This window comes from Psammomys obesus, unplaced genomic scaffold, assembly GCF_907164565.1.
Source record: "Psammomys obesus unplaced genomic scaffold, mPsaObe1.curated_primary_1811, whole genome shotgun sequence".
Classification (NCBI taxonomy): domain Eukaryota; kingdom Metazoa; phylum Chordata; class Mammalia; order Rodentia; family Muridae; genus Psammomys; species Psammomys obesus.
Genome location: NW_026592439.1, coordinates 393,138 through 413,253, shown reverse-complemented (window position 1 = coordinate 413,253; position 20,116 = coordinate 393,138). Strand labels below are relative to the sequence as shown.

The 20,116-nt window shown below is 43.3% G+C and overlaps 1 protein-coding gene across 2 annotated transcripts; it reads left to right on the top strand.

Annotated features, from left to right (window-relative positions):
* The first annotated feature begins 307 nt into the window (after positions 1–307).
* On the top strand, positions 308–7,638 carry Itln1 (intelectin 1). 2 transcript variants are annotated; one of them, XM_055613225.1, is made up of 8 exons: positions 308–449; positions 632–695; positions 1,882–1,974; positions 3,124–3,371; positions 3,704–3,862; positions 4,267–4,384; positions 5,186–5,289; positions 7,349–7,638. In XM_055613225.1, exons 2-8 carry the CDS (start codon positions 638–640, stop codon positions 7,499–7,501), a joined length of 933 nt encoding a protein of 310 aa, XP_055469200.1. In that variant the 5' UTR covers positions 308–449; positions 632–637; the 3' UTR covers positions 7,502–7,638. The 2 variants fall into 2 exon arrangements, with proteins under 2 accessions (XP_055469200.1, XP_055469198.1); XM_055613223.1 differs by having other exon boundaries at positions 309–436.
* Positions 7,639–20,116: the final 12,478 nt, after the last annotated feature.

Here is a 20,116-nt window from a genome sequence, read left to right as displayed (position 1 = left end):
GGCTTCCTTATTCCTATGAAATGAGAATAATTATAAACATTGGGGTTTAAAATATTATCTTGCAAGACAGATACAATGGATCCAATTCCAAACGGATGCCAAATGTTGCAAATGTCCATATCTGTTTTCTTTTTGGAAAACAAACAGATCAATAATCTTCAAACCTGGTGATAGTGCCATGATATGATACTTAATATTTGTCTTTTAGAGCCTTTGAAACCCATGAGTCATCACATTACAAAGAACTATCCTGCAATAAATAAAATTTGACCCTCCAGTGGCATTCTGCCAGGAAAGGGGGAGCCTGGCAGAAGTCTGGGCTATTCCCCACTAGGCTTTTCCGATTAAAAGGAGCCTCTCCATGAGCACACTAGAGGCTCTGCAAAGAGAGCGTGGCTCATCTTGACTCTGCTGGCAACTCTGAGTTTCCGGTCAGGTATAAAGGGAAGGTAGCTGTCATTGACAGACTAAGGAAAATGGACTCCAGCTCAGGTCTGCTATAGGTCCCAGAGATGTGAGGAATTTAAAGGAAAGGAAGCAGCCTTTCAGCAGGACTACATAGGAGCTGGGACAGAGATAAGGGGAAAGGATGGTCAGGATGGAGAGTGACCTTCTTCTTGCTTTTCTCTAGACGACCATGACCCGACTCGGCTTCCTGCTGTTTATCATCGTTGCCACCACTGGGTGCAGTGCAGGTGAGTTATGTTACAGGAACCCAGCTTCCTCAGGTCACCTCTAGCTTTAAAAGTAGTCAGCACTACACTGAGTTGCTTTCAGGATCTGTGTCTCTGGGAGCCAGAAATCATGCTCTCTTTTAAAAATATTTTAATTGGGTGTAATTGTATTATTTTCCTATTCCTTTACCTTTTTCCAATCCTTCCCAATTATCCCCTACCACTACTCTCTACCAAGTAAAGTCTTCTTTTCTGTAATTATATATATATATATTATATACATATTATATATACATATACATGTATTATGTATTGTGTATTATGTATATATGTATGTATATTTCTGAACACACACACACATCCTAGTCCATTCCCACAGAGACAATGCCTTTAAGATGCAGGCTGTGTCCTCTGCCTCTTGAAGAAATTGGTCTGCAACAGTGAGATTGCTGAGCCAAGTCCTGGTCCAGATTCTGTGTCTGTGTGTGGCTCTAGGGAACTTGTGCAAGAACTGTGTCCCATCCCACTCACTCCTCAAGCTTGGGACCTTGGCTTTAGGGTCCCAGTGCCAAGTGCATGGTCTGGTTTGTGCCCAGAGGGTGTTTCTTCTGTCCTGCTCAACAAGAACTCAATGGTAGTTTAAAATGTGTAATTCCTTTTCACTGCTTTTTTTTTTTTCAATATTTTTAAGAAAAAAGTAAGTCCCTATAGGCCATCATAATGAATCTTCACATGATAGTCTTCTTCAGCTTGACTGTAGGCACTAGGGAACACAGTAAGTACAGTCCAAAACTATTTGACTTGGCAACATGGAGCTACTTACACCTCACTACCTCTGACTCTGAAGCTCTTGTTTGTTCCCACCCTTCTGGGTTCTCAGAGGACTTTGCAGAGCTGAGGCTAATATGCAAGGCTCTTCATTCTATGGTCTGTTAGTCAAGTCTCTGCACTGTCCACCTCAGGGCCCATACTTCAGGCTCATTAGGCTATCTGCATCTCTTCTCCCTACAAAGCTGGGCTTCACTTTATTCAGGACGGTAGACACAATGCTCCCCATGACTTCAAATCTCTGGTCTTTTTCCCTAGTTACAAATATTGTTGATTTGCAGAGTGAGGCTATGAGGAGTCACAAAATGAGTTTAGGATGAATGACGAGGGGAGGTTTGGTGTTGCATAGACTGAAACTCTGCATCTTCTCTATCTAAAGAGAACACAGATACCAACACATGGGCCCATCCTTCCCCTTCCTCTCTGTTCAGAAGCTGCAAGGAAATCAAGCAGGAGAACTCAAAGGCACGAGGTGAGCAAGGGAGCATTGAAAGAGTACACTGTAATCGTAGCACTTGGGAGCCTAAGGCAGAAGGTTGAAAGCTCCAGGCCAGCCAGGGGAGATGCTGTCTCAAAAATGCAAACAAAGAACCCAGTTAGTAAATTAAGATTTTGTTCTCTAGAACAGCTTTTTTTATAGAAAATATAATAAAATGCACACAGTGGATTAAAAAAAAATTCCCACATAATCAATTTTAAGGGTTTTCAGAGGCAGGAGTGACTTTCACAATCGTGTGGATCACCACTGTCCATTCTCCAGAAAGTTTTCATTAACTTAAATAGAAATTCTGTAAGAACCTAGCAATAAATTTTTGTAGTCCCTGGAAACTACTGTTCTGTTTCCTACGTCTATGAACCTGTCGATTCATGGTACCTCCTATGAGTAATCTGCCTTATTTCATTAGTGTGCTTTAAGACTCATACATGTTGTAGAATAGTTAAATCTTCTGAAAGATACTTATTTTCATTATTATTATTTTTATATGTACATTTCTGTGCGTGGGAATGTGTACATGTGTGTGCAGGTAACTACATGGTCCTGAAAAGGGCATAGTAACAGGCACTTGTATACTGACTGCCAAGTGTGAATGCTGGGAACCTAACTCAAGTCCTCTGCTAGAACAGTATTTCTCTTAACCATTGAGCCATTTCTCCAGCATGCTTCATTCTATTTGATCTGTTGGATATATAGGAATGCATACAGTATTTTTTTTCTGTATAATATACAACACAGAACATTGCTTATTCATTTTTCTATGGAGAAGTACTTGGGTTGTTTCTGCCTTTCAGGTCTTGTGACCAGAGCTGTAAAGAACATGAATGTTCATATCTGAGTCCCTGCTCCCAGGTCCTTGCGTAAATACTGAGTGGAGTTGCTAAGTCCTTTGATAGTACTGTTTAACTCTAAGAGAAACACCACTGTCAGTTTGGGTAACTCAGTGACAAAAGCATGGCCTTCTGAACTCAGGCAGATCCCAGCATCACCAGGGACACATGTGGTAGGACATTCAGGGTATGAGGTATTCGTCATATCTGTAGTTCCTAAAGCCATTCTGCTTCTGGAGCTGAGACAGACAATGAGCCTGCACACAGGACGACTGTAGAATGGCTCTCTCTGCAGATGGCCTCTATTTCCTCCGCACGAAGAATGGTGTCATCTACCAGACCTTCTGTGACATGACCACGGCAGGGGGGGGCTGGACCCTAGTGGCTAGTGTGCATGAGAACAACATGTATGGGAAGTGCACGGTGGGTGATCGCTGGTCCAGTCAGCAAGGCAACAGACGAGAGTACCCAATGGGCGATGGCAACTGGGACAACTACAACACCTTTGGGACTGCAGAGGGGGCCACAAGTGATGACTTCAAGGTTGGTACACTCTGAAACCACTTGGGAAGACATGAGGATATGAGTGTAGCTCAAGCATGCCAGGGAGAGGGGTGGTAGGTTGTCCTTTGACATAGGGCTGAAGAAGTCAAAACTTTATCTTGAATCCCAACCTTCTCCCATCTAGGCTTATAGGTAAGTAGTTGGTTTCAGTGGGACCATCATCCTTAGAAATGGGGATATCTGAGCATGGCTGGCCATCTGTCCACCTGGAGCCCAGAGCCCACCAGAGCTCTGCTGAGAACTGGACATATGGATCTTTTGCTTAGTGAAATCTCCCACTGTGATCAGGCTCAGTGTTGGTTGCTTTCCAGAACCCTGGCTACTTCGACATCCAGGCTGAGAACCTGGGAATCTGGCATGTGCCCAACAATAGCCCCCTGAAAAACTGGAGAGAACGCTCCCTGCTGAGGTACCGCACCGCCACTGGCTTCCTGAAGAATATGGGCCATAATCTCTTCAGCCTCTACAAGGTACTCAAGTCTACTGGCTAAGGCTGCCTTTCGTGGGTGTGGAGAGAGGCCGGTGTTAGGGTTCAGGCAGTAACCATCATTCCACGGGCTTGTATTTCATGTTTCCCTGACTCTAAACTATAATGATGGTTCCCTTGGGAATTTGGAGCCCCAAGGGAGGCAAGGGGTAGTGGGTATGTGTAGAGGAGAGAAGAGAAGTAGAGAGGGGAGGAAAGGGAAGAGAAGCGTAGACAGAGGGAAAGGGTGTTGGAGAGACACAAACAAAAGAAAGGATTCTTTCTTATCTGACTGGTTTGGAAACGGTCTCAATGTCTGGGCAAATGCTGTGTCCCTCCATGTATGGCAGTGTTCGTGGGAGTGCCAATGCTTTTGTCCTTACCCAGTGACTTCTTTGTTCCATGTAGAAATACCCGGTGAAATATGGAGGAAAGTGCTGGACTAACAATGGCCCAGCAATACCTGTGGTCTATGACTTCGGCGATGCTCAAAAGACAGCAAATTATTACTCCCCCTTAGGCCGGCGTGAGTCTGTAAAGCTCTCTGAACCCTCTGCAGGGCATGTGGTAGATTCAGTTACGATAAGTCACTTACCCACCACTGCTGCTTGCTTCTCTTCTGTGAACATTTGTGGTTTGTTACACTTCATTTGCATGAGCACCCTCGAGCTCTGAACTATTACTAACCCATTCTACAGACTAGGAGACAGGAGCACTGAAGGCTCAGGAACTTGCCTTAGAGCACAGGGCATAAGCAGGAGAGTTGGCATGTTCCCCAGGGATACTTGGTTCCAGAATCTGCTCTAAGCAACCTCAGTGCCAGTCAGAGGTTCCTTAGGACCAGGCCAGGTCCATGAGGGCAAGCCAACAGAACACAGAAAACAATGGAATTTTATTTCTACTGTGTGGAATGTCTGTTGTGTTGCTTAATATAAATCCAAATGTGGCTCATATAAATGCTGGGCTTATGCTGTGTAATCCAAAGCTGTTCTTGTTTACACTTGGAGTGTAAGGCTTTCTTTAAAAAAGTTAGCAAAATAAATGTGAACAGGACCAGGATGAATGCACTTAATGACTGCTGTGACAAGCCCTTAGAGACATTCAGGAGAGACCTTCCTGAATTATACATTTCTCCATTCAAGCTCTGGTAGGTGGGGACCTTTTTGCAAGGAATAGCCCTTAGGGTCTGGGGATGGGAATAGGAAAGGCTTTCCCAGTGTGTCTGATATTTGAGACTGTATTTCCTGAGCCTGACATCACCAAACTCTGGGCTCACAGCTGTTTCTGGCATTTTCCTTGAATGTTCTTTTCTACCTCTTGTTTCCAGAGCAATTCACTGCAGGATATGTCCAGTTCAGAGTGTTTAATAATGAGGGAGCATGCAACGCCCTGTGTGCTGGAGTGAGGGTCACCGGATGTGACACTGAGCATGTGAGTCTGTAGAGTGACCAAAGAGGTTCATGAATAAGACTGAGCTTGCCAGTGTGCATCTGTGTACACGAGCATGGGATACTGCCATGTTAGTATGTGTACCTGTGTGAGACTGTACCTTGTACCTTGCTTGGTCTTAGTGATCAGAGCTTCTGTCAAGATACAGATATCCTGTCCTGCTGAAGACCATAGTCATTGTTACAAACTTCTAGTGCACTGTTGCTGAATGCTTAGCTTTTAGGATAAGACACCTGTTGCATAGAGTTAGGATGATTGTGTTTAGGAAGTCTTGTGGAGGTCTCTGGGCTGAAACTTCAAGAGATACCTGGTATCATCACTCTCCATCCAAGGGTTTAGTTTCAGAGTCAAACACATCCTTTTCAGGCCTTTCTGGGACTCGTACAGCTACTCATTGTGTTGAGGGGTTACTAGGAGAGCACTGGACATCTGGTAGACCTCAGCCAGGCCATTTTTCTCCCTTCCCAACACAAGGAATTTCTCTTGTTGGATGTTGGCATATCAACTTACTGCAAATTAGGTACAGTAGACTCAACTGTAGCAACCTGATGTCCCCTGGAGCCTGGGATCATTAGACTCATACAGGTTTTTTAATAGTTTGTGGCCAAAGGCAGGTTGAGGATTGAGCCTTTTTATTGTTAGCATGTTCTAGCAAAACATGACAGTGCACATCTTTAATTCCAGCACTCAGGCAGTGGAGACAGGCAGATCTCTGAGTTCGAAGCATTTCTGGTCTACATAGTGAGTACCAAGTCAACCAGAGCTGCATATTAAGACCCTGTCTCAGAAAAATATTAGCATGTTCTTTTGGGATCCAGTCCTCCTGAAGACCTCAGTGTTGATTCATTCCTCAGTCATCAGCTTGTCCTTCTTCCAGTCAGGATGAGGCAGCTTTGCTGTCAAGAAGGATCTTGGACCTGTGATGAGAAGTGATGAAATGGGGAGAGTGTGTGGCATTAAGGGATTAGTAAGCTGTTTTTTTTAATTTTGCTACATAAGATGGATGTGGGGTAGAGGAAGAGCTCATTTTGGAAATGTTAACACGTACTATCCCAGGAGAATTTTTTACATCATGCCAGTGGTTATTGGACTATATAAATAACAAGCACCACCTCAGTCAGTATTTTAAAGGGGAGATAAAGATTGAGCTGAGTTTTGTTTTTTTGTTTTGTTTTGTTTTTTTGTTTTTTCCCAAAGATAGCCTATAAGTGAGAGATGCTATTGGAAGAAAGACACAAGCACAAGGAAACAAGTATTAAACTGGCTTCCATGGTCTGAATGAAAGCCTGAAGTAGTGCGATAAATTTGGGGGTAGGTGGGTGCCAATGAGCTCCAATGATCTTAAACTTACTAATCGTTGACTACAGAGAATGGGAAGAGAGGACATTTTCAATACTTTCACGGCTTTCACTTGAGTGAGTGAATATCAAGCAGTAATCCAAAATGTCTCCATGCCGAATATGTTTGGGATCAAGGAGGGGTATACGGTCATGTGATGCAGGATACTTTTAAACATTTATTTGCTTTTATCCACAAGTTGATTTGGTCATGGCGTTTCATCACAGCAAGAATAATCCTGACTAAGACAAAGGGCTTCTTTAGATTGATGGTTTCCAAGATTTTAACCCACTTGGTCATTTGGTTCCATTGATCTAAATCCATAGTGGGGCAGAAACTGGCAGAAAAGACATATCAGAGCAATATGTTTTGATTAATGGTGGCAAGGAATCCAAGACAGACCAGGGCAAGATATCCTTCAAAAACATGCCAGTCACTCCTTTGGTGATCTAGTTCTTCTGTGCAGACCCCAACTTCCACAGCCCCACCACCTCCCAGCAGTCAATTAAAATTGTGAACACACCAATGATTAACTGATTAATTAATAAACTCGGGGTTCTCGTAGTCAATCCCTTCCCCTGCCGTGATTATTACTGACATGGGGGGCCAGGTCTTCAGTACATACACCCTTTGGGAGGAACCTCATAGCCAAACTATATACCCAGCTGACCTCTCGTTGATACTTCCTCCCCTTGTTTTCCAGCATTGCATTGGTGGAGGAGGATTCTTCCCAGAAAGGGACCCTTGGCAGTGTGGTGACTTCTCTTCATTTGATTGGAGTGGCTATGGAACTCACACTGCAGCCAGCTGTAGCCGGGAGATAACTGAAGCAGCGGTGCTTCTTTTCTATCGTTGAGAAATTTGTGGAATGGGACCCAGACTTCTCCAATCTGCAGACTCATGTGTACAGAGAAATGTACTAGAACGTTAATGTACTAGAAATTAACTAGAATGTTAATGACCAGGAAAGGACAATAAATAATGTTCATTGCAGACTTGATGTCTTCATATATCCTTTTTTTATTTTTTTATTCACTTTCCAATCTTGTTGTAGTCCCAACCTTTCTCCCCTCCCAGTCTCACCCTCCCTGCCTTCCCCTTCTCCCCCTTTTCCTCAGAAAAAGGAGCTCCTTCCCTGTCCATCCCAGCTCATCAAGTTGCATCAGAACTAAATGTCTTCTTCCCCTGTGTCCTGCAAGACAGCCCCTCCAGGAGAAAATAATCTAAAAGCTAACTAGTGAGTCCATGTCTGATTCAGTCTCCACTTCCCTTACTAGAGGACCCATGGGAGGCCTAAGCTGCCCATCTGCTACATCTTTGTAGGGGGCCTAGGACCAGTTCCTGCAAGGCCCTTGGTTAATGCTGCAGGCTCAGCAAGCCCCTGTGGGCCCTGATTAGTTGGTTCTGTTGAGTTTCTTGTGGCATTCCTGTCACCTCCAGGTCCTTTTCTCTTTCCTCCCACTTTCCCACAAGACTCCCTACGCATCCCCCAATGTTTGGCAGTGAGTCTCAGCATCTGTTTTGAGGCACTGTCGGGTAGCACCTCTCAGAAGACAACTCTGTCAGGCTCCTGTCTGCAAGCTTAACAGAGTATCATTGATAGTGTCAGGGGTTGGCACTCTCCAATAGGGTGAGTCTTTGGTTTGGCCAGGCATTGGTCGGGCATTCCTTCAACCTCTGCTCTATCTGCTTTGTCTTCATCCCTGCACAACTTGTAGACAGAGTAAATTTTGGGTCGAAGTTTTTTGTGGGTGAGTTGGTGTTCCCCTCGCTCTGCTGGGAGAATGTCCTAGCAGAGGGTGTCCTCTTAGCCTAGTTAGAGAGTGTCCTCTTCAGTCTCTATGGTCTCTGCTACTAGGAGTCTCTGCTTGAGTCCCTCTCATATCCTCCCAGGAGCCTACCCTGACTTAGGTCTCCAGCTTGTCTCAGTTTCTCTTTTCTCTACAGCCCTTCTGTCCTCTCATCTTCACTCTCCCCAGGTCTGATCTCCACCCTCTTAACTCTCTGTGCCCCTTCTCCTACCTTGTTCCTTCTCTTCAGCCACTGCCTCTGTCTATTCTAAATCCCCTTTCTGAGTGAGATTTGTTCATCCTCCCTTGGATCCTCTATGTTACTTATCCTCTTTGGGCCTGTGCCTCATAGTATGCTTATCCTACATGGCTGAAATCCAAATTATAAGTGAGTATATACCATGTGTGTCTTTCTGGGTTTGGGTTACCTCACCCAGGATGATCTTTTCAGTTCCATCCATTTGCCTACAAATTCCATGATTTCTTTGTTTTTAGTATCTGAGAACATTCCATTGTGTAAATATGCCACAGTTTCTTTATCCATTCTTCAGTTGTGGGACATCTAGGTTCCAGTTTCTGGCTCTAATGAATAAAGCTACTATGAACATAGTTGAACAAGTGTCCTTGTTGTATGGTGGAGCATCTCTTGGGCATATACCCAGAAGAGGTATAGCTGGGTCTTGAGGCAAAGCTATTCACAGTTTTCCGAGAAAGTGCCAGATTGATTTCCAAAGTGGTTGTCCAAGTTTACACTCCCATGATCTCTCTTCTCCACACCTGCACCAGCATATGCTGTCACTTGAGATTTTTGAGCTCAGCCACTCTGACGGGCTTTACGATGAAATCTCAGAGTCATTTTGATTTGCCTTTCCCTGATGACTAAGGAAGGTGAGCATTTCTTTAAGTGCTTCTCGGCCATTTGAGAGTCCCCAATGAGAATTTTCTGTTTAGTTCTGTGACCCATTTTTTAATTGGGTTATTTTGTTTATTGGTGCTTGATTTCTTGAGCTCATTATATATTTGGAATACTAGCCCTTTGTCCGATGTAGGACTGGTGAAGATCTTTTCCCAGTCTGTAGAGTGTCGTGTCATTCTGTTGACGGTGTCCTTTGCCTTACAGAAGCTTTTCCATAAGCAGCGCCTGTCCAAGAACATAGCACCCCCTCAGCCTACAATGGCCATTGCTACTGCAGCCCTCCCCCACCTCCTATCATCACCTATCTAAGCTTTCCACCGAGTTCTTCCACCACTCAGGAGCCCTTGCTTAGCGGTGTTTCTTTGTTGCCACATGGAAGTTGGATCCCTCACTCCCTCTGGCTGCTAAAGCTGAAGAACACTGCTGCCTGTCTACCCAGCAACCCCAGCAGGAGGCTTCAGTTTTGAATGGTCCTGAACAATGCCCTGTCCCCACCCCACCCCACTCCACCTGTTACCTTCTTCCCTACTGCAGAGGAGACAAGCAATTAAAACTAAGGTGTGTGTTTGTCTCTCTCCTAGCAGAGAAGGACACCGAGCTCAGCGGTGCCCTGACACAGATCAGCAGCACGGGAAGTGTCACCTCAAAAGTGAATAAGATTTGCTGAGCAGCTCAACTAGCTCTTCCTCGAGTGGCGCTGGTCCCCAGAGGGCGTGCCCAATCACCGTCCAACACACACATCCTCTGGTGTTCTATCACCTGCTCCATCTCTCCTGCCCCAGCCTCCTTCCTCTCTCCTCCGAGCATCGCTGCTACTCTCACCTCCCAGCCCTGGAGTGGATCCCTTCTTCCCAGGTGTTGCTTCACGCCTTGTGCACCGGGTTATCTGAGAACACTAGCACGGCCATTGCATTGTTCACATCATCCGTCGGCAATTCCTAGGAAGCTTTTATGAGCCTGTGCTTGTTAACACACAATGTTTTCTTTGTGAATTTACCCAGCTCTATAGATACCAACAGAAGAGAATTAAACTACATCTGGGTCTAAGACCAGTGTTCAAATAAAATGTATACTTCCTGTAACACAAGACTTAGCACCTTACTGTCTCTGACGACAGTTCGTGTTCACTCAGTGCCACACTGTAGTTTGAGGTTCATCCTGCATAGTCCATAAAGCAGGTCAGGTCAGCCATGGCATCTTAGATGTGGTGGCTGGTAATTCTGACATCAGCAGAGAGTTGCTATAATGGAAGAAGAAAAGAAGAAGAAGGAAAGAAGAAGGAGAAAAGGAGAAGGAGAAGGAGAAGAAGAAGAAGAAGAAGAAGAAGAAGAAGAAGAAGAAGAAGAAGAAGAAGAAGAAGAAAAGACTTCCTGCAAGCCTGAAAACTTGAGCTCCAACTTAGGGTCTGGTATTAAATTAGATACAGCTGACTTCCATGCTGATTTTTCATCCAGTAAAAAAGTATTCCTCCTGCGTTTATTCTGATCATTGATTGAACAAGTTTAGATTTTTTTCAAGATTTATTTTTATTATTTGTGTGTGAGTACATGTGTACCTCACATATGCAGATGCCCAAGGAGGCCAGAAGAGATCAGAATTCTCTAGAGCTGGAGGAACCAATTCTTCCTCCTACCCCCTCGCCAGCCCATAATATATGCATATGGCCTAAGTTTACCAACTGGATGTTGTAACCCAGAATTTTGACCCTTGATATAGAGCAGCAAAGTATTACAATTTGAATATGAAATGTCTAGGACACCTCCGTGTGTTGAGTGCTTGGTCCATAGCTATTGACACTATTTGGGGCAGTTCTAGAAATTTTAGTAGGTAGGATCTAGTTAAGGAAAGTAGAAAGAGCAGCAGCCTGGAGAGTCTGATGTCTAACCTGATGGGGCTGATTCCCTGGACCAGTCATGTGACCATCTGTGTGTCTCTCTCTGTCGCCTCTGTTTTTCTTAAAAGAATATCAATCATATTGAAATTAGAGCCCACCCTAATCTACCATAACCTTGTTTTAAATAATTACATCTCCAAAACTTAAATCAATCCCACTGAAATCAGGGATAAGGCAAGGCTGCCCACTCTCTCCATACCTCTTCAACATAGTACTTGAAGTCCTAGTAGAGTAATAAGGCAACTAAAGGAGATCAAAGGGATACAAATCAGAAAGGATAGGTCAAAGTGTCACTATTCATAGATGATATGATAGTCTACAGGAGTGACCCAAAAAAATTTACCAGAGAACTCCTTGAGCTGATAAACACCTTCAGCAAAGTGGCTGGATACAAAATTAATTCAAAAAAAATCTGAAGCCCTCCTGTATACAAAAGACAAATGGGCTGAGGAAGAAATTAGGGAAACAACACCCTTTACAATAGCCACAAATAACATTAAGTACCTTGTTTTAACTCTAACCAAGCAAGTGAAAGGCCTATATGGAAGAAAAAACAAAAACAAAAAAAAAAAAAAAAAAAAACAAAACAAAACAAAACAAAAAAAAACTTCAAGTCTCTGAAGAAAGACACTGAAGAAGATATCAGAAGATGAAAAGATCTCCCATGCTCATGGGTCAGTAGGATTAGCATAGTGAAAATGGCCATCCTACCAAAAGCAACCTACAGATTCAATGCAATTTCCATTAAAATACCAACACAATTTTTCACAAACATTGAAAGAACAATTCTCAATTTCATATGGAAAAACAAAAAATCCAGAATAGCTAAAACAATCCTGTACAATAAAAGATCTTCTGGAGGTATCTCCTTCCCAGATCTCAAGCTGTACTATAGACCAACAGTAATAAAAATGGCATGGTACTGACATAGAAACAGACTGTGAATCTATGGAATTAAATCAAAAACCAAGAAATAAACCTACACACCTATGAAAATTTAATTTTTGACAAAGAAGCCAAAAACATACAATGGAAAAAGACAGCATCTTCAACAAATGGTGCTGATCTAACTGAATGTCTACATGTAGAAAAATGCAAATAGACCCATACTTATCACCCTGCACAAAAATTAAAGTCCAAGTGGATAAAAGACCTCAACATAAAACCAGCATGCTAAATCTATTAGAAGAAAAAGCAGGGAAGAGCCTTGACCTTGTTGGCAGGAGACAACTTCCTAAACAGAACACCAACAGCACAGGCTCTAAAATCAACAATTAATAAATGTAACCTCACAACATTGAAAAGCTTCTGTAAAGCAAAGGACACTGTCATCAGAACAAAACGACAGCCTACAGACTGGGAAAAGATCTTCACCAAATCTACATCTGACAAAGGGCTAATATCCAGAATATATAAAGAACTGAAGAAGTTAAACACCAACAAACCAAGTAATCAATTAAAAAATGGGGTACAAAGGCTGGAGAGATGGCTCAGCACTTAAGATCACTGGCTGTTCTTCCAGAGGACCTGAGTTCAATTCCCAGCAACCACCTTGTGGCTTTTAACTATCTGTAGTAGAATCTGATTCCTTCTTCTGCTGTGCATGAAAACAGTGTTTGTATACATAAAGTAAATCAATATTTTTTTAAAATGGAGTACAGAGCTAAATAGAGAATTCTCAACAGAGGAATACCGAATGGCAGAGAAACACTTAAAGAAATGTTCAGCATCCTTCGTCATTTGAAAAATGCAAGTCAAAATGACCCTGAGATTTCACCTCACACCCATCAGAATGGCTAACATCAAAAACTCAAGGGCGATGCATGCTGGAGAGGATGTGAAGAAAGGGGAACCCTCCTCTATTGCTGGTGGGAATGTAACCTTGTACAACCACTTTGGAAATCAATCTGGTGCTTCCTCAGAAAATTAAGAATAGTACTACCTCAAGATCCAGCTATATCACTCCTAGGCATATACCCAAAAGATATCCCACTATTCAATAAGGACATTTGCTCAACCATGTTTGCAGCAGTTCTATTCGTAATAGCCAGAATCTGGAAACAACCTAGATGTCCCTCAACAGAGGAATGGGTACAGAAAGTGTAGTACATTTACACAATGGAATACTACTTAGCAATTAAAAACAAGGAAATAGTGAAATTTGCAAACAAATGGTGAGAACTAGAAAAGATCATCTTGAGTGAGGTAATCCAGAAGCAGAAAGACACACATGGTATATATTCACTCATAAGTGGATATTAGCCATATAATATAGGATAAACATACTGAAATTTATAGCCCTAAAGAAGCTAAACAACAAGGAGGACTCTAGGAAAGATGCTTAATCCTCATTCATAAGGGCAAACAGGATAGATAACAGAAGTAGGAGAAGGCAGGGAACAGGACAGGAGCCTTCCACAGAGGACCTCTGAAAGACTACCTACTAGGGTATTGAAGGAGATACTAAGACTCATAGCCAAACTTTGGGCGGAGTGCCAGAATCCTCATGGAAGAAGAGGGAGATAGAAAGACCTGGAGGGGACAAGAACTCCACAAGGAGAACAACAGAGCCAAAATACCTGAGCCCGGGGGGTCTTGCAGAGATACTCCAACTAAGGACCATGCATGGAGGACATAGACCCCACATTCAAAGGAAGCCCATTGGCTGCTCAGTCTCCAAGTGGGTTCCCTAGTAAGGGGTACAGGGGCTGTCTCTGTCATGAACTCATTGGCCTGCTCTTTGATCACCTCCCCCTGGGGGGTGCAGCCTTGCCAGGCCACAGAGAAAGATGATGCAGCCAGCCTTGATGAGACCTGATTATTTAAGGGTCAGATAGAAGGGGAAGAGGTCCTCCCCTATCAGGGGACTAGGGAAAGGGTATAAGTGGAGAAGAAGGAGGGTGGGTGGGACTGGGAAGATACGAGGGAGGGGGCTGCAGTGGGGATACAAAGTGAATAAATTGTAATAAACAAATATATAAATAAAATTAAATTTAAAAAAAAATAATAATAATTACATCTCCAAACACCTGTTTCTAAATAAAATGGCATCATTACATACTTGGGATTAAGGACTACAGCATATCTTCTTGGAGAGCATAATCCAACCACATCTTATGTCTCTCCAAGATTTTTTACATATATGTACGTGTGTGGGTGTGGGAATATGTGCAGGTGTCCATGGAATCCAGCAGAAGCCATTGGAGCCCCTAGATCTGGAGTAACAAGAAGTTGTAAGCTGCTCAACACGGTGCCCAACCAAACTTGGGTCTCCTGCAAGAGCAGAACTGCTCTTAACCATTGAGCCATCTCAGTAGACCCTGTGGATTAAGTTGTGTCTACATACTTCTTTATGTGTATTTATTTATCTACTCACAAGCCAAAGCTCTTTTCTCTAAATTGGAACATTCCTTCTTGGAGAGACGAGAGTGACTCTGGTAGAAAACCAGGCATGGTGGTGCATCCCTGTAATTCCAGCACTCGGGAAGCAGAGGCAGGCAGATCTCTGTGAGTTCAAGGCCAGCCTTGTCTACATAGTGAGTTCCAGAACAGTCAGAGCTACATAGTGAGGCCCTGACTCAAAATAAAAAATAAATATATATATATATAAAAAAAAGGCTCTGGTAGTAAAAGAAAGATAGAAGGCCAAGGAAGTAAACACAACTTACAAGGCTCAGAAAGGTTCTGAAAGTTACACATTCATAAAGTCTTTCTCCCAGCTTTTAAAAATTGTAAAGAATTTCTGAAAGCCAGGTGGTGGTGGCACATGTCTTTAATCCTAGCACTTAGGAGGCAGAGGCAGGCGAATCTCCGAGTTTGAGGACAGCCTGGTCTATATAGTGAGTTCCAGGACAGCCAGAGCTATCCAGAGAGACCCTATCTTTAAAAACAAAACAAAAAATAATTTCTGGGAAAGGAAACTCTCTGGTGAGCTAAACTACTTCCTAGTCACAGCTGCCTTTTTGAGTCATCTCTACTCACCTGTACCCCTGCAAAAGACTCCAATAAACTCGTTTATTCACTAAACTGCCCTTGATGGAATCATCTTTGGGCTGTCATCAATGCCCTCCCTGAGGTATTTGTGGCACATCTGTGCCCTTTTGAGAGAGGTCCCAAAACGATACCCCACACTCTCCACCAGCTGAGGCAGCCGTAAGAGAAGAGCTGTGGATGAAGAAGATTCACCGGAATCCAAATCTGCCAGTGCTTTGATCTTGGACTTTTCAGCCTCCAGAACTATGAGAAATGATTCTGTTTAAAAGCCTGGATGAACTGAGGCAAGCATTTAGTCACTAATGCTCTAGGGTGTTAGCAGAAAAAAAATTCAATGTTTCAGAAATAAGAGACATAACAAACAGTAGTAGGCAATTTCACGGGGCACCTAGGCAACAGAGTCATCAGACAGAAACTTCGCGTTTGATGCACTCGAGGCAATAAAAGACACCATGTTTCGTATAACTCAAAATTTATGTTTAAAATTGAAATTTTAGATTTGGGTTTGTTGTTGTTTGTTTGTTTTGTTTTGTTTTGCTTTGTTTTGGTTTTTGAGACAGGGTCTCCCTATGTAGCTGTCTGTCCTTTATAGACCAGTCTGGCCTCAAACTCGCAGAGATCCACCTGCCTCTGCCTCCCGAGTGCTGGGATCATAGGTGTGCGCCACCGTGCCCAGCTATAATTGGGGGTTTTAATGCACAGATGCCGTGTGTTTTAAAAGACTCGACAAATGGAAGCTGGCTTGGTGGGAAAAGTGTCTGGTATAAAGACGCAGGCTGAGATCATCATCCCAGCATGGTTAAGCATCTGTGACCCTAGCCCCGGAGGAGGAGAGGGTGGAGACAGGCCAATTCCCAACACAGACTGGACAGACAGTTAGCCAACCAGTGATTGCTAGGTTCAGTTAGTGACTCTGTCTCAAAATATAATATGGAGAACAATAGCTCAAGACACTCAGGAGGACCTCTAGACACACACACACACACACACACACACACACACACACAAACACACACACACACACTGCGTGCACACCACCTGTGCACACCTACAATCGTGCATACAAGTACAGTATACACACACAACAAAAGGTACAAGAACCCGGGTAGATTTTTAAGAAAAGGTTAGCAAAATTTGCCTTTGTGTTTTGTTGTTGCCGTTTTGTTACACATATAAATATTTTGAAGCCCTGTGGTGGTGGCACACACCTTTAATCCCAGCACTCAGGAGGCAGGGGCAGGTGGATCTCTGAGTTCCAGGAAAGTCGGGTCTTCAAAGAGGAAACTTGTCTCAAAAACCCAGTATCTATTACCTGATAGTTCTCATAATTGTTCTTATTGTGTATATTTTTTTAATGTTAGAAAGAAAGCCATTTATTAGACTAAAAGGGGAAATTTTGGGTACATTGTGTTAAGGTGTGTCTCTATATGTTTAATTGTTAAATGCTAAACCTGCAGAGAGCTAAGTACTATCCGGATCTTGATATTGTTATTTCTATGTCTCATCACTGGTCTTTTTCTCTTTTCTTTTCTTTTTTTTCCCAAGACAGAGTTTCTCTATGTAGCCTTGGCTGTCCTGAACTTGTTTTGTAGACCAGGCTGGCCTCCAACTCACAAAGATCCACCTGCCTCTGCTTCCCTAGCTGCTGGGATTACAGGTGTGTGGCACTGTACCTTATATTCTGTAAATGTTTGTCTTCCTCACTTGCTTATTGGTTGTAATAAATAGCTGGCAGCCAACAGCGGGGCAGGAAGTGGAAGGCAGAACTTCTGGGAAAGAGAGGGACTGTGAGAGAATAAAGCAAAGGTGGGAGATTCACGAGCAGGACACAGAGGTTGAAGAGTTTAACTTAGCCTGAGTGACTCCATCTTGACCGGGAGCTGAACTCAGGTACCAGGAAATATCACAGAATGTGCACCTGGCAGAAAACAAAGTTAGCTCTCCAAGCAATGGCCTCCAGGAAATATCACAGAATAAATATTTAATAAAAGATAGAGACAATCTCCCTGGCAATTGTGATTATGTAAACAGTCACCTCTCCCCTATAGCTTTTACCCAATTCTATAACATCAAGGCATGAACCCCCCTGCTTTCTCTCATGGAAACATGCACCCCCCTGCTTGCTGTCATGGTAACTCCCTGCTTACAGTCTTTCCCTTTAAAAACCCTGCTCACTCAGGGCTCAGGGTCCCACTTCTGTACTGCTGTGTCAGTGAGACTTGGGTCCCAAGTTCGACCGCTCTCGTAATACAGCTCTCTTGTTCTTGCATCGAGTCATCTCCTGGTGGTCTTTGAGGGTCCTGTGATCCTAATATTACAAGGTGAATGGAGGGACATGAGTAGAAGCCACATGGCAGAACATAGTGCCAGGATTAGTCAGGTTAAGCTAGAGAGCTGTCTGGAAATCTACCTAGCTAAAAGGCCCAATTTTTAAATAGTTTAAAAAAGAAAAGCACCTACATGTATGTATGTGTGTATATCTGATGCTCAAGGAGACAGAAGAAGACATCAGATCCCCTGAAACTAGTTACAGACACTTGTGAACTACCATGTGTGTCCTGGGAGCTGAACCAGGTCGTCTGGAAGAGCGGCCAGTGCCCTTGACCACTGAGCTGGTGCTACTTAGCAATACCATATCTCAAAAAAGGGGTGGGGGAGGGATATAGTGAGCCTTTAATCCCAGCACTCAAGAGTCAGAGACAGGAGGATCTCTATGAGGCCAGACAAAGCTACGTAATGAGACCTTGTCTCAAAACAAAACAGAAATTAGTCATGTTGCAACATGACATTGCCTTTCTACATGAAGCCTGATGTATTCCAGAGTCCTGGTGACTGATAGGGTGCCTATGATATTTATATGTAACACGCATAGTATGTAGCTTGTCCCAGTCCACCTCTTGGCGATACTGAAAGATCTTCTTCCTCACTCCCTCACTCGGTTCCAGAGACATAAAGAGTAAATAGAACACAAAAACAAAGGGGAACGTGGAGATGACCTAAACAAACATGACCTGCCCTAAAATCTTCCACAATAATCCATAGATGCCTTGTTTTCCAAATGTATAATGTAAACAAAGCCACTAAGAAAGAAAGGCAGCTTCTTTTTTATAATCGATAAACAACGTTGTTCGCTAGTGTGCATTTGAATAGGGAAAAATAGGATGCCTGGTCAGAAGAAGTCAACCCTCAGGCTGGAGAGGTGGCTCTCACGACACTTCGATCACGCCTTCCCATCGAACCCTGACATGCAGACAGGAGGATCGTGAGTTCGTGGCCTTGTCGGATCATGCCTGTAACAACTACACCTGCTAAGGCAAGAGGGCTGATTTGAGGTCAAGGTCAGTTTGGACTATGGAGTGAGACCTTGATTTAAAAAATTAACAACAGGGGCTGGAGAGATGGCTCAGTGGTTAAGAGCACTGCCTGCTCTTCCAAAGGAGCTGGGTTCAATTCCCAGCACCCACATGGCAGCTCACAGATGTCTGTAACTCCATTTCCAAGGGATTGGACACTTTCACACTAATGAACATAAAATTAAAAAAAAAAATTTAACAACAATAAAAAATTTAAAAAGGACCATCTGATCCAGCAAGTACAGGCTGAACACTTGAAATCTCCCAGTCAACTAACTTTAGAGCCTTACTTTATGAACCAACTGGGCCTACAGAGACAATTCGACACATTCTTTCAAGAGACCGAATTCTAAAGAGGAAACCAGCCTAGGATGAGTGGTGACAGGCCCACCACAGACATAGTGACTGGCCACCTGCTGGAGAAGGCAGCAGAAGTAGTTCAGAGGAGGATGACAATGACTGGATAAGAAAACGGGACAGAACACTCCAGAAAAGGAAAAAAACGCCCCAGATGACATAAAGATAGAGCAGAGTATAACCCAGCCTGCTGAAAGCTACAGGCTTGTTCTTCATCATGGCTAGAATGTGTGCCATAAGGCAAGGGGCAAATAGCAGAAGTGGCAATAAAGATCAACCATCACAGCTGCCTTTTGAACAGATCAGAGAGTTCTTGTTTACAATACTAGATATCCCCTGGGGACAGAGGACTTATCACCTGGGGATTATGGACTTCAAAAGGATGAAAGCCAGAGGAATTTCAATCGATGCCAACCCAGTATGAATGATGCACCCTACGAAAAGTATCAGTTGTATTAAAACTAATAAGGTGAAGTTGTTCCGAAGTAATATGTGAGAATGATCTTATTGTTAGAAAATACATAGTTATTTAAGGTAAAAGGGCCATGACTAACTTACCTTCAGGTGATTTAAAAAAACGGATGCACGTAGATGATTGGAGAGAGAGGAAAGAATAAATATGGTAAATATTAACAAGAGTGAATGCAGGTTTAAAGGATTGCAGGCAGGTGTGAGCTTCCTGACAACAGTACTGGAAACCTAACTAGCATCCTCTGCAAAAGCAGTCTATGCCCTTAACTGCTGAACCATCTCTCCAGCTCTGTTTTTGGTTTATTGGTTGCTTGGTTGGTTTGGTTTTTTTTGGAGGTTTTTGTTTGTTTGTTTGTTTGTTTGTGTTTGTTTTTGTTTTTTTTTAAGAAGGCACACCTTATTCATTTAAAAAAATATATTAATTATTTATTACAATTTATTCACTTTGTATACCAGCTGTGGCCCCTTCCCTCCTCTCCTCCCAACCCCTCCTTGCCTCCCTCCCTCTTCTCCTCCTTGGTTTGTTTTTTTGAGACAGGACTTCTGTGAAGTCCTGGCTGTACTGAAACTCACTGTGTCCACAAGCCTGACCTTGTACTCAGAGATCTGCCTGCCTCTGCCCCCCCCCCAAGTGCTGAGATTTAAAGTATGTGCCACCACCACCCAGCTATTTTTGTTCTTTGAGACGAGGTTTTAC

Bases quoted from the DNA above. Each gene is read 5' to 3' on its own strand.
- Itln1 (XM_055613225.1), top strand. From the start codon at position 638: ATGACCCGACTCGGCTTCCTGCTGTTTATCATCGTTGCCACCACTGGG. The intron at 696-1,881 runs GTGAGTTATGTT...CTCTATCTAAAG, and splicing joins CACCACTGGGTGCAGTGCAG to AGAACACAGATACCAACACA. The intron at 5,290-7,348 runs GTGAGTCTGTAG...CTTGTTTTCCAG, and splicing joins CCGGATGTGACACTGAGCAT to CATTGCATTGGTGGAGGAGG.